At 39.1% G+C, this 13,540-nt stretch overlaps 1 protein-coding gene across 1 annotated transcript in view; it reads right to left on the minus strand.

Annotated features, from left to right (window-relative positions):
- Positions 1-51: 51 nt before the first annotated feature.
- Positions 52-13,540, minus strand: part of LOC134742182 (phosphatidylinositol 4,5-bisphosphate 3-kinase catalytic subunit delta isoform) — a 40,323-nt gene continuing 26,834 nt past the window's right edge. The window contains exons 13-19 of the mRNA XM_063675163.1: positions 12,998-13,148; positions 11,589-11,777; positions 10,540-10,682; positions 9,794-9,945; positions 9,451-9,630; positions 7,668-7,787; positions 52-7,141 (exon numbers count right to left, since the gene is read on the minus strand). Of these exons, the coding sequence (XP_063531233.1) occupies positions 7,019-7,141; positions 7,668-7,787; positions 9,451-9,630; positions 9,794-9,945; positions 10,540-10,682; positions 11,589-11,777; positions 12,998-13,148 (1,058 nt within the window). The 3' untranslated portion in view covers positions 52-7,018. The remainder of the gene's footprint in view (positions 7,142-7,667; positions 7,788-9,450; positions 9,631-9,793; positions 9,946-10,539; positions 10,683-11,588; positions 11,778-12,997; positions 13,149-13,540) is intronic.

Below are 13,540 nucleotides of genomic sequence, written 5' to 3' on the forward strand. Positions count from 1 at the left end.
AAACAAGAATGGCGTTATACAAGTAGACAAAATTAGTAATGAAACAATTAGTCTCGTATGTAAATGTTTATTCAAGAAAAATCATATTTGAGATAGCAAATAATTAATCGGTACATTATTTTATACAATATTTTTATGAATATCTTTTTATTTTCTGCGTTACTCGTATGATTATAAATGACACATGACAAAGGAACTATTGTATGTAGACTTGAGATGTTTCATGAACCTTAACAATAATATGCTTTAGCAATATGGCTAACATACTCCTCTTTATATTGTTAACTTACTGGCTAGGTAATTCACAATGACATTGCGTTAACATACATTTATTCACTCATTTATAATATTATTTGGTGAATTACTTACTATGAATAACCCTTGGGATTTCTCTCCCAGTCTCGACATTTCGTAGTCATCGTTACTTTAAACGTGACGCGGAGCGGGGAGGGTTTTATAAACTTAAAACCATAGAGTATGATTAGTCTCGACTGAATTTTAAACCCTGTATATATCGCTACAATAATTATTCAGTACTATTTAGAATTCTGAATCTACACCGTAGACAATTTGCTAGATTACTGCGCCTTCCCCGCTCCGCCGCCAAGTTTCACAATAACCCGTACGAAAGCTATCTCGACCATGCTTAATCATATTTATAAATAAAATAACGGTATTATTTACATTGCACAAACTAAACTCATGCCTGTAATCGTATTAAAACTATAGGTAAACGTATGAGATATTTAGCACTACATAGGAAGCATTCCGGGTTATATTTTGAGTCTGTTAATATCTAGGCTAGGCATATGGCTAAACCGACTGTGATACAATTCGGAACCGTCTAAGCTATTGTAACTATATGACTGCCGTCATCCAATAATCTCAAGACGTGCATTATTCGTAACATTTTAAGATTATACTATAAATTCATGGAATTATTTATTAATGCTATATATGTAATCGGGTGTAGATACTATGGTATGTATAGTCTAATCTAATACTATGGTTTAGTGTCTATATCTGGCGAGTAGGCTAGTTCGAATTGGAGTTTTTGTTCATATCACTATAATTATTGCTTATTTATTTATTAGCGGTAAATAGGCTTACGGTGGCGTATCGAGAGTTAAATATCAATTATAAAATATAGCATGAATGCTCTTATATTGAAAGATACGGAAGGTAATGGTATTGCGGAAGTACGCGGTGGCTTCGTCTGACTTTTGAATTCTATATATTCTAACAAGATTAGTTTACATTCACGAAAAAACCGGTAACACAATTGTGATCGATTCAAATACATATCATGTTACAAATTACAAAAATTCAAGTCTTAGTCATTCGTACATATGCTATAAATTATATCATATTTTATCCTATGTTCTTTGAATACGTACTCGGCTAGTCGTGACAAGTAAACTGTGATGTTTCAGTGTCAATACTTGGTATATTATGCAGAGCAAACTCACAATCTAACTAAACTAGGAATAAAACGTAACTCGCTACGACGCCACTCAAAAATATGTTCAACATTAATATTATAACATATTCGTAAAATTACTGCAGTCAGTGTCAGATTATGAAACCTGTGATTTGCATCTCGCGTATCAATAGGTATTTGAAAAGTCACTCAATTATATATCTTAATATTAAACATTAAGTTACACAATTGAACGAATTCTCAAATACAAATACCTATGTCGGGTACATATGCTTAACGCGACAGTTTGTTTAGTCAGAGGACCAACTTACTGCTACTATTATTTCTACATGAATGCTCTCAGACTATGCGATGCTAAATGGCAGTTCAATGGACTACTATATACGCTACGGTAGATATTTTGAGCTTAATTGTATTTTCAACTCGAATATAGGACTAAAATCGTAAGTGCATCCCGAAATGCCGGCTAAAAGCCTTTCAGACTAGCGTTATTTGCGCGTACCTATCAACATTTTTGGCAAAGGTTTGCGTACTTTTGATAGTTTTGGTGTTCGCCCGATCTAATGAGGGGATTAGTTAGATACTTACGAGCGCGTCAACTCTAACACAAAACCTATGGACATTCCAATTTTAATTTTTGCTACATCATGTCTGTCATGCGATTAACATTTGACATTCATCGTATACATTGCTGTTATACACGCAAAAAAGCGCAAGTCTGAGAGCTTATATGATCGGTAGGTACTCCTTTAGTACCGTAAGGTTTACTGATCTAGTAAAACCACAACCGCATCGTTCTCATTACACGTTCCTTTAGACGCCAGGCGGTGTCTATAGCGGCGGCTTTACCGCAAACAACTCATAATCATATTATAATATATAACATTATTAGTCACTGCAAATTATTTTCATAATTTAGTGAATTCGATTGAAATTATTAATACATTATTATACTGTGCTGTATAGAATAATTGAGGTTATTATGAAGACCAAATTAGACTCTAATAGAACGCCATGGACATCTATTAGTACACCAACAAAAAATATAATTATCAACGTTTACATTGTCCAAACAACCAACACTCTTTGAATTACTTACCACTAAGGTTTATACGAGTATAACATTTAAAACTTTCGCGTTTTGAATACATATTAATTCATATTTACAATCGGGTCTATCGCGAATTTATTTTGTTACCTTTATTTACCGACGTTTCGACACAGGTTTCACTGGTCGTACACACTACTGCTGGTCGCACTTTTTCATACACATTTCGTCGGGTATTGACATTTTGCTGGGACGTCAGTTAGCCGCGACCACGACCAGTGGATTAAACCAGTTAACATAAATTCGCGATAGACCCGATTGTAAATGTGATTTAATATGAACTAAGGTTTAATTTGCTCTCTAACAAAACATTTGGCGAATAGCACAAACCGGACGTATATGGCGTTCAAAATGAAGTCCTTACTCAGTTAAACACTATTCTTGTGACTATACACCGCTGATTAACGACAATAGGATGTCGGCAAACAAGTGCTTTTACCATGTACTAATCTAAAAACGCTGATTGATATGTTATCATTAAATTGAGGTAATATTGAATGCGTCTACTGTCTTTTATCGTTTGGTTCACAATAAGCAATGACATTGAACATATGAAAACAGTAAATTCTTTTTGCAGTCGACCGATTTTTACTTTGAATAAATTTATTTAAACCAGTTCTAATAATATTACCTAATAATATTAGAATTATTACGTTGCCAAACTTCTAATATTATCAAATTCATATTTAATTTGATATAAGCCCCTAAAATCAATATAGGGCATCCCGCCTAAACAATATTTCAGCTAATACAACTACATTAATCAAAAAAACTTTTCCTTAAGACACAATAAATGCGGTAGCTTTTTTGAACCATTAATTGATACACAATTGCCAAACCCGATGTGATTATTCGGCGAATCCATCAATTAAATACACTGACGTAGATAATTAACGCTAATTTGCTAAGTGTTGTAATAACTTAAATCTAAAGTACAGTGAAACCTGGATAGTTTAAATCTTAAGCGATCGGCAATTTTGTGTTAAAGAGGTTCCATAAATTCAGTAATAGAGGTATTTTGGTGCTAAGGGACCGAGACCGGCCACTTATTAAAGTTTTCCCAATTATCCAGGTTTGACTGTATATCGGTAAGGCATATTCGTATCAGTAATCGACGTTTAGTAAACTGAGGCGTCCCATTCAGTGCTAAATTTCTTTATTTTAGTGATCTAAGTTGAGCTAGCTGGTCACACTACCAGTTAAGATTCGTATGTAGAATTTGTTAATAAGTCACCTTCTAAGAGTCACTGGTTTCGATTGGTATATCTCTTTTGACTATAACTACTATAAGCGTTGAGAATTACGTAGCAGTGAGACTATTTTTGTCTATAAAACTGGACTAAACCCGAAAGAGCTATAATAAGCTCAAAGCGGCTAAAAATTATGTTTAGATAACAATCAATCGTCAACAAAGCAAAGATAGTTTTTCTCATACAGTTTCATGTACCAAACTGGCTTGAATTGAATGAATGAACTAATGACATCTATAACTGTGAATACCAAGTAGGTACCATTCATTCACATTGTTTTCATTCAATTTCATTTTATAAACGGATGCCAGGTATAGTGAATCAACCGCTTATAACATTCTGACAAAAGGTAAGCAACGACAAGGATAGCACTAATACTAACGGTAACACTTCCACCTAAAGCCCAGCCATACAAGGAACAAATCCAAAATTTTAACCTTGTAAGAAATAGTCTTTATGGTTTGGGTGAAATGAACGAAACGAAGCAAATGCACTCCAATTGAAAATTATTTAAATTTCATCGAACTTAATAAGTGCTATATAGAACCGGACCGTATGCCTTAAACTCTGGTTTGCTAGCAAAGCGGTGCCTTCATCCGTCATATAGCGGCCGTAATACAGCAGTGAATGACGTCACTAGAACGTTGTCTATGTAAACCAAATGGCGCGGTTTCCTAGAGGGCGGTGATTAACACACGTCAAAAAGCGGTGCCGCCATGACGGCCGTCTTTACGGTGTCGATAGGTTCGTGAACGTTTTTTGGACAGCGATGAAGCCATTTCTATAATTATATTATAGGTATTGGGGTCTTTTTGACCGGAACGACGTGCGAAATGAGTTCCAACTCCAACTGGAGCAGCGAGGACGACGAAATTTCAAATGTGTGTGTACCACGAGATTTGAATAAATTATTGGTGGCCGACGGTGTGTTATACGGCCGTGGAACTTTCCACATGTCGTCACCGTAAAGACGGCAGTCTTTTTGCGTCCGTAATATTACGGCCGCTATATGACGGCACCGCTTTCCTAGGAAACCAGAGCTTTACGAGGTTAACGCCACGCCTATCTTGCGCGGTGTGTCATTGTGAGCCTTGTCGCAATGCACGAAGGTTGATATTGGGCTGCATGCGCGCATGCAGTTGACGTCTTTGGCGATCAAAGGGTATGTACGGTGGACCTTATATATTTGCAATAAGGTTTAGATTTGTCAGTTAACTGTGTTGATGTTTTATACATCCTTGTCATCGCAACAACTCTGGTAGTCTAACCAGCCCTTCAAGTGGCAGGCCGCCGGCTCGTGGTCGATTAAGTCATTTATATTTTAAATTTGATTAATTGAGGTAAAATCGAAATTCCAACTACTAAAGAATGACATTGCCCCTTGAAAGGATATTAAATAAAAAATACACTGTCATTTCACTATGGTCCAGTAGCACCAACCACAATCGACGGACTGATCAACGTCACTCAGCAAAAAACTATACTACGAAACTTCTCATACAATAAAATTTTGGGAACGTTTTGACGGTGACTGGTTTGGTGCGACCGACCCTTAAAGTTATAATAGAGTCTTAGAGTGAAGTGACCATAAAATAATACATATGTCGGGGGCGAACTAAGACAATTGAAATAATGCGAGTGATTAGTGAGTTCGCGTTAGTACACCACACCATGAGGTAGCCTGATGTTATAAAAAACTTAAAAATAGCTTCTCACCCTAAATCGATACTTACATTATGATCGATATAATACTGCTAAAACTATGATAAATCCCCTTTGAAAATATACAGGGTGCGAACACCGCTAAGCCTCAACTGAGAAGATTGCGATCAGTGCGATCACCCTGTATTAGTCAGGGACATTTAAAAAAGCTAGTAGGTGCAAAAATTACGTCTATAATGCATGATTTATATAGTTAATGGCGTAACAATATACAACGAGAGGAGCCCGGTCGCGGCGGTCCGTACATCGCCATACTTCCCTTCCTTTTATAAAAACATTTCACTAGAGTACACAAACACGTATAAACTACATGAAACACTAAATTTTGATCCAAATTCCTAAACCTAAAAGTTTAATCTGATATTTGACCTAAATAGAAACCGAGCGGTGTCGGGTGCCCGCCGCATTTGCCTACATTTGCCACATCAACTACTAACACTAACTCTAAACACAATCATCACTAGTTAAGGCCAGAGCACACCGGCCGCGTGTGCATAGCAGTGCACGTGCGCGTTTGCTAAACGCACCAGTCACGCAAGCGGTGTGCCGTCTTTTATAAGGATCTGTATATTACAACGCGCACCTGCAAGTCTACGTGCACGCATCCGATGTGAACAGGCCTTCAACCGTCTCCTGATCTCGCGTCGTTATCACAGCCTATTGACCGCTGCGACCTGCCGACTCGACACTCGGTGGGTCGATTAAGCGAATTTTTGGGCTCCTCTGCTCCTATAACTACATAATATACTTTTGTTACGTTATCGAAATTGTGATGAACTTCAATTCAAGCATACATCTTGGCCTTTAAAAAAATGCAATATTTTGATACAATCGTTGTCGTTTCGAAAACGTAACAAAACATGTAACAGACTATATTAAAGATATGCTCGCCGCAGTTCCAGTCCATCGATTATAACGTTAATTACAATTAAAATAAAGTCTACTTTCCCTCGCACCCATATAATTTCGCTATTAACGCAAAAAACGCAACCAGCCCGAATCCTAAACGTTGAATATTTATCTAATATATCCTCTTCTCTCGCACTTAAATATGACTGCGGCGAACATTGTGCTCTTTAACTGGTTACTGTGGAGAATTGAACACGCATGTAGCAATTTCTACTATAAAGTGTAGTAAGTATACAAATGAATACATACAATGGTATTCCTTGCTCGACTTCCTCCTAAGCCTCTTTATTGATTTTCTACATTTCCGGCTTTCTAGCTTCCCTTCTATAACCTTTAAAAGGAAACAGATCCATTGCCGCTACACAAAAAACCGTGATAAGTTTCTTTCTGGGAATTTGAACCTAAAACCTTTATTTACAGAGTTGCAATTTCAACGCACGTATAGCGGTACATATCTCCGTATAAAAAGGTCGTATGCGCACTCAATCCTCCCAGCAAATTGAACCTTATTTGGATATCCCTAGCGGCTGGTTACAGCGTCTGCGGGGAGTACTTGGACGGCGGCCGCCGCCGGTGGCCGGGCCGCTGTCAGTTGTTCTTGTCGAAGTTGTGGAAGGCCCAGTTGAAGGACGTCATCCAGGTGTTTTTGACGGCCTCGGTGAACTTGAGCCGGAAGTGCTCGAGTGCTTTTTCTTCTGATAAGTCTAGTACCTGTTGGAGGTAAGGGGGTTGTTGAGAGTTTTGCGTCTAAAGGCTCCTACACACTATGCCGGCGGGTTTTTGCCGCGCAGGTATGCTGCCCGCATAATCAGGCAATGCAAGCCCGGCGCCTAAATACTCTCCGGGAATACCGCCGGGCTTGTTGGCGGCATGCCCGCCGGCATAGTGTGTAGGAGCCTTAAAGGTCTAGCTTACGTTTTTGTACTACTCTTTTATACGCGAGAAATGCTTTATTTGTACCGTATCAAGGGTCCTTAAATAATTAATTTTAGCTAATCGAAAAAAGGTTACTAATAAATGTCTATTGTGTGCGTTTTACACTGTTAGTTACTTTGATCATAGACTAATATAATGATACATAGACGGCCAATCCCCGTGACATGCTTGTAACCAAAATACTGCTTATTCTTGCTTACTTGAAACTAGATATCACGAGCGTCGCAATAAACGAAAATGTATTGCTCAACAATTAACAACTAATATCTAGTATAATTGGTGCCGTGACCAGGATACTCACAAGTGTATCTCGTAGATACTGCAGATCCTTCTCCGACTTGAGCTCCGGCAGGCCCGTGGAGATCATCATGGAGAACAGGGACAGGATCAGGTGCCCGTGCCGCCGAAGGATCTTGAAGGCCTGCAAACAACCATTATTAACGTATTGGCAGTGGTGGGACACTCATCCTTTCGGTCAAACTCGGCTCCGTTCGGCTCAGCATTGCTCCGAGCAATTATTAGGGTTGGCACAACTTAAAAAGAAAATATAATAATATAAGAACTTCGTACAAAACGTCGTGATTCTCGTAATTTCGCATGTGCAAAGTGCGCTAGCCAGTGTCTGAATTTTATTAAAACAGGCTAATGTTACCCAATACTGGCGTTTCATTAGTCGCCCACTGGTAAGAAAAACTATGCTGCTTTATCTCTAAAACTCCCGATTGTGAACTGCTTCTGGCTAGAGGCTAGACACAACTCTCTTGGTTACTCGCTATTGTTTATCATAAGTATAAATTGACCAGTTTATGTATATTAATGTATGACACAGGCAGTCTTTGTCAACTTACCCACAGTAAAATCTTTTAATCGAAGCGCGCAAAAACATTGCAATAATCTCGCGTCACATATTGTCGCGCGTTGTGCAAGATTTTATTGCAGGTAATAGGGATGATGACACAATATAATGAATTTTATAACAAAATCTAGTAAAATAGCAAATGAGCAATTTATCACAATAATGTGGAAATTAAAATAATATATGGAAATGATACAGAAATCCTCCTTGCTTCGTTCTCCTTAGTCGTGACCTCCTACGTGGAGCACATGATTCCGGATAGCAGATTTCCAGGCATTTCGACCTCTTGCGACTTCTAAGGCATCATGGACCTCGATGGATAGCGATTTGCTAACCTGGTCGGACCACCGCGTTGGACTGCTGCCCCTTCTCTTTCCTTCCACCGAACCAGTGACCATGAGCTTTTCCAGGTTGTCTCCAGTCTTCCTGGCTATGTGACTGAAGAAATCAAGAACTCTCTAGAGACATGTGGTTGAAAGCCTTGTGGTTACTCCGAGCTCCTTCAGTATTGAGACGTTGGTCCAGTGTTCGGTCCAAGATATGCCTAGCATTTTCCGCCAGCACCACATTTCAAAGGCATCAATGCGCTTTCTATCAGCCGAACAGAAATACAGGACTTGAAAGTTTCTCATAATTTAAGTTTTTTCTTAACTTCCAAAAAGCAAAAAAAGAAAGGGTACCATTCGATTTTTTACATTTTATCTAAAAAAAGATTGTACAGCAACTAATTGAAAGTACCCTCAAGAAATACTTTAAAAGTTTATACTTCATGTTTTTTTTCTAAATACATGCATTTTACTTTCCTCGTATTTGAAATGAAAAGTAAGTGTTTAACTCGGGTGAAAGGCATCATTTCAGCCTCGGACTATTGGCGCTCGAACGCCAAACTACCTCGGCAGAGATGTGTGCCTTTCATCCCTTTGGTTTACAATGTACTATTAACTAATTCAGGCTAGTAAAGCTTTCTGAATAAGGGGGTATATGTATAACTAGCTTTTGCCCGTGACTTCGTCTGCGTGGAGTTAGTAATTTGGGTAGCTTATTTTTTTATTCAATCTGCTTTTTATCGATTTCCCATACACTACCACTCCCCTTAAAGGATGACTTCTGGGATATAAACTATCTCTATACCAAATTTCAACTAAATCGGTTCAGCGGTTTAAGCGTGAAGAGGTAACAGACAGAGACACTTTCGCATTTATAATATAAAGTATGGATAGTGTGTGACCGTTTCGCAGTGTTCCCGGAATATCTTGAAGTGCAGCGGCTCGTTGACGCCGGCGCCGCGCTCGCCCTTGTTGACGACGTGGATGAAGTCGTGCGTCAGGACGAACGGCACGCGCTCGCGCTTGAAACCGAACTTCTGCTTGAAGTGCCCGAGGAAGTGCCCGAAGTCTATGTGGAATAGCTGTGGAAGACGGTTCACAATGTATTTAGCCTTATTTTAGCTTAAAAAACCAGAGATAGAATGCTCACTCCATATATCAGTTTTGTTACCAAAACTACTATTTTTGTAGTCGACATCTAGCGTCAAGTAGCGGAATTATCATATTCTAGTAAACTTTCGTTACCTGTCCGTTTTTTTTGACCATGATGTTGTCTGGATGTCGGTCGGCGATGCCCATGACGTACGTGGCGACGCAGTAGCCCGCACAGCTCATCGTAAACTCTTCCACTGCTTTGTTGAAGCTAGATTCTGATTGGTTGTAATCGCGGAGCCATTCTGTGGAAATGTTATTTTTCTTACAGTTACCAAGGAAAATAGTTTGTTTATTTATTTTAGAAAGATAAAATAAAAGGACGAAATACACAAAATCTTTATGTTTTTCTCTCAACTATATCCTTCTATTCAGTTTCGGGCTATTGGTTTTGTACGAGTATCACTACATTTTATAAAACGAAGTCCCCCGCCGCGTCTGTATGTATGTATGTTCGCGATAAATTCAAAAACTATTGAACGGATTATCATGCGGTTTTCACCTATCAATAGAATGTTTCTTGAGGAAGGTTTACGTGTATAAAATGTAAACTTTTTGTGTAACCCGTGCGTATCCAATAGTCCTGGGACTCATCAACGGGTTTATCCAGTAGTTACTAAGAGAAGCAACTTTATGTAAATTGTACGGAACATTGTTTAGCCGTAATTTTAAAAAGTATACTTATCTAATTAATACCTACCTATTGCACGCAAATTGAACAGATAATTTTTCTTTTTGTAATTTTATTTATCGACCAGAGATACAGGATTTGACTAGTTCTGTATGATTAGTATGATTATGTTTTTCTAAATAAATAACTTGTTTATTATTGTACTTACGGAACAGATTGGCCTTGGATATGGTCGAGGCAACGTTGAAATTGGCTTTCGCCTTCTGGATGTTGGCGACAGTCTCCGCCTCGTCTACCACCTCGATCATGCCGACCGCGTTGTCCAACGATATGCAGTTGTAGGGGTTCAATCTACAATTGTAACGGTAATTTGTTACTATTTAACCATCCTAGGGCGTATTTTATTTAAGGGTGATTTGCCAATGTGCATTGCGTCTCACTCTCTCACTAAGCAAAATGAGAGATACAAATACACATTGGACCAAGATATTGGACCGGTGGAAAACCAACCTTAGTTAGAAAAACAGCCCGGTATTGGTCGTGAGAATTCTAGGAAAAGATTTTAGATCTGGCGCTAACGTGCCTCTTACTATGTTAAGCATTTAATTGTGGTCATTTCTATAAAAAGGGACCTTATTGTCGATGGCGCTTACGCCATTATTAACGATGCTCTGATATAAATACAATGCATGCTCCGATATAAAAACAATTACAAATATTGATTCCATATTTATAATTGTTTTTTTTGTTGTGGCCTATTTGCTGAATAAATGTTTGATGTTGATGTTGATGTTGAATGCCGCGCGATGCTGTGCGGCGTAAGCGCCATCGACAATAAGGTCCCTTTTCATAGAAAATGCCCCAATTTATTATGGAACAGGTAGACGTGATTCAGAGATAATTGAAATAGAAACGACACGAGAAAATAAAAATAAAGAAAGGTGGGCGAATTCTTCTGAGTACAACCATAATATATGATTAAAGAGACGATAGAACTTCTCCTCTATATGGTATTATTTTAATTTTTATTATATGTTTATTAACTTTTGTTTCTTCTTTGTATTTAGTTGAATTATTTGTATGTAACATTTCTATGGGTGTCACTTGCCTGTCAATAAACGAATTTATTTATTATTTATTTATTATATCTCCTCTATCTATAGATAATGTGTTCAAATTTCAGAAAATTAAAAACCCTATTAATAGTTCTCAGCATTTAGGGGAACAACTAATGATGATGGATATACGAGGGTTCACCGGAAATCGTATCCCTCGTTCTTCCACAGACTGTCCATGATCCTGAGCATCTGCAGCGTGAACATGTCCTGCCGCAGGTCGTCGCCGATCTTGAGTATGATCCGGATATCCGGCCCGCAGGACTCGATGTTCTCGAACTCAAGCTGCAGGGGGCGCATCTTGCTGTCCATCACTTTGCACTTCTCCGGTCTGGAAACAAGGGTAAGTTTTAATTCTGTATAACTTTGAGGCTGCGTTACAATGCGGACACGCTATACATCAAAAATCACTTGCTGTGTTTCTATGTGTGAACGGCACGTCTGTACACGCGGCATGCGACATCTTAGTGTGAGTAAGTTGCTTAAAAACAGTACTGAGCGGCCGGCAAACGGCCGTCAAGCTGCTGTCGCGGGGCGAGGTGATTCGAGAGAGGGCGGGGCGGTGCGTGGCCATTCTCTATGATAATACTATTACTTATTCTGTGGCTGCGTTTCGACGAGAGATATGCGAGGATGCGTTGCGAGGGAAGTGTTTGTTAAGAACCAATAGAATCAATTCATTTGTTTACCTCGCTCAGCGTGCAGTGATTCTATTGGTCCTTAAAAACTAAAAACACGTCTAAACGCACCCTAAAACCCCTTTTAAAGACAGAAAGATAATATTAACTGAAATAGATATCATACACTAAAGAAAATGACCAAGCGACCAAGTGATATTTCATAAAATAATTTGATTGTTCCCTAGTTAGAAAGATAATACAATTTTAAGAACACGAAAAATCAATTGTACATTCAAGCGACCGCTATGAAGCCCAAAAGTGGTCACTTTTTTTCATTTGTACTTGTATTTCTGTATCTTTTGCACTTATGAAATGTTAATATACTCGATAGCTTCCCTTTTGTATACTTTCAATTATCGTTAAACATAAGCGTCATTCTAAATAGATTTACTAAGATGGCTAACATGGTCGCCCTTTTATCGTTTGTCACCATGCCTGTCTCGGTCTAACAAGTGGGCAAGTGCGAAAGTGCCACACGACACGACAGGCGATGAAATCGCGACTATGCTATCCATGCTGTAGCTACAGATGTAGTGAACAATCCTTTGCTATCGTATTTTCTCGGAAACGTTCGTTTTGCATGCTACTTTAGTCAACCTCAGTACTTTGGAACCGAGACTGACTGAAATAACAACACGTTCGTCCGTTTTTGTAAAAATACGATAGTAAACAGACTGCCCCGGGCCCCCGCCCCGCCCCGTCAGCGCGCGCAACGAGCGACGAGGCGGGCGGGCACAAGCGCCTGAGGAAGAACTCCCGACAAGTCCGAAACATGTCGCCAAAAGCGACTAAAAATAGTAGTGAGTGTAACCGTAGTGATCTAAATATTTTACGGTAGTAGAGGATTATCATCTACATCTATAATACTTACCTGACAGATTTGCACACGAAGCTGGGGTTGAGCGGCGACACGAAGTTGCACAGCGTCTCGCGGCAGTGGTCCTCTTGCAGCAGCGACAGTATGGCGGCTCGCGCTTTGTTTATGCTCTCTTTGTTGCGCTTGCGCACCATATTGTTCAGCCCTGTTAATAAATTAATGTTATGGAACAACCTTACACATATCAAACAAAACACGGGTCAATCATAATGACCATTCCTTGTAAATATTCCCTGAGGAAGCCTTTGTCCAGCTATAGACAATTTTTGGCTGATGTAATGATGGAAAACACTTAGGGTCGGTTGCACAAACTGTTTGTGATCGTTAAAGAGTTCGCTAAATTTTATTGTATGGAAAGTTTCATAGTAAACCGCCGCGGCGCGGCGCGCCGGTTGACGTTGATCAGTCTGTCAAGTGCGGATGGTGCAACTGGCACTTAGGGCCAGTACCAGCCACACTTGACATAGTGATCATCGTTACTCAGCAGAGAGCTAGAGATGGAGTCCCCATATAATCAAATTTAGCGAACGTTTTACC

The sequence above is a fragment of the Cydia strobilella genome, chromosome 6 (assembly GCF_947568885.1).
Source record: "Cydia strobilella chromosome 6, ilCydStro3.1, whole genome shotgun sequence".
Taxonomy (NCBI): Eukaryota; Metazoa; Arthropoda; class Insecta; order Lepidoptera; family Tortricidae; genus Cydia; species Cydia strobilella.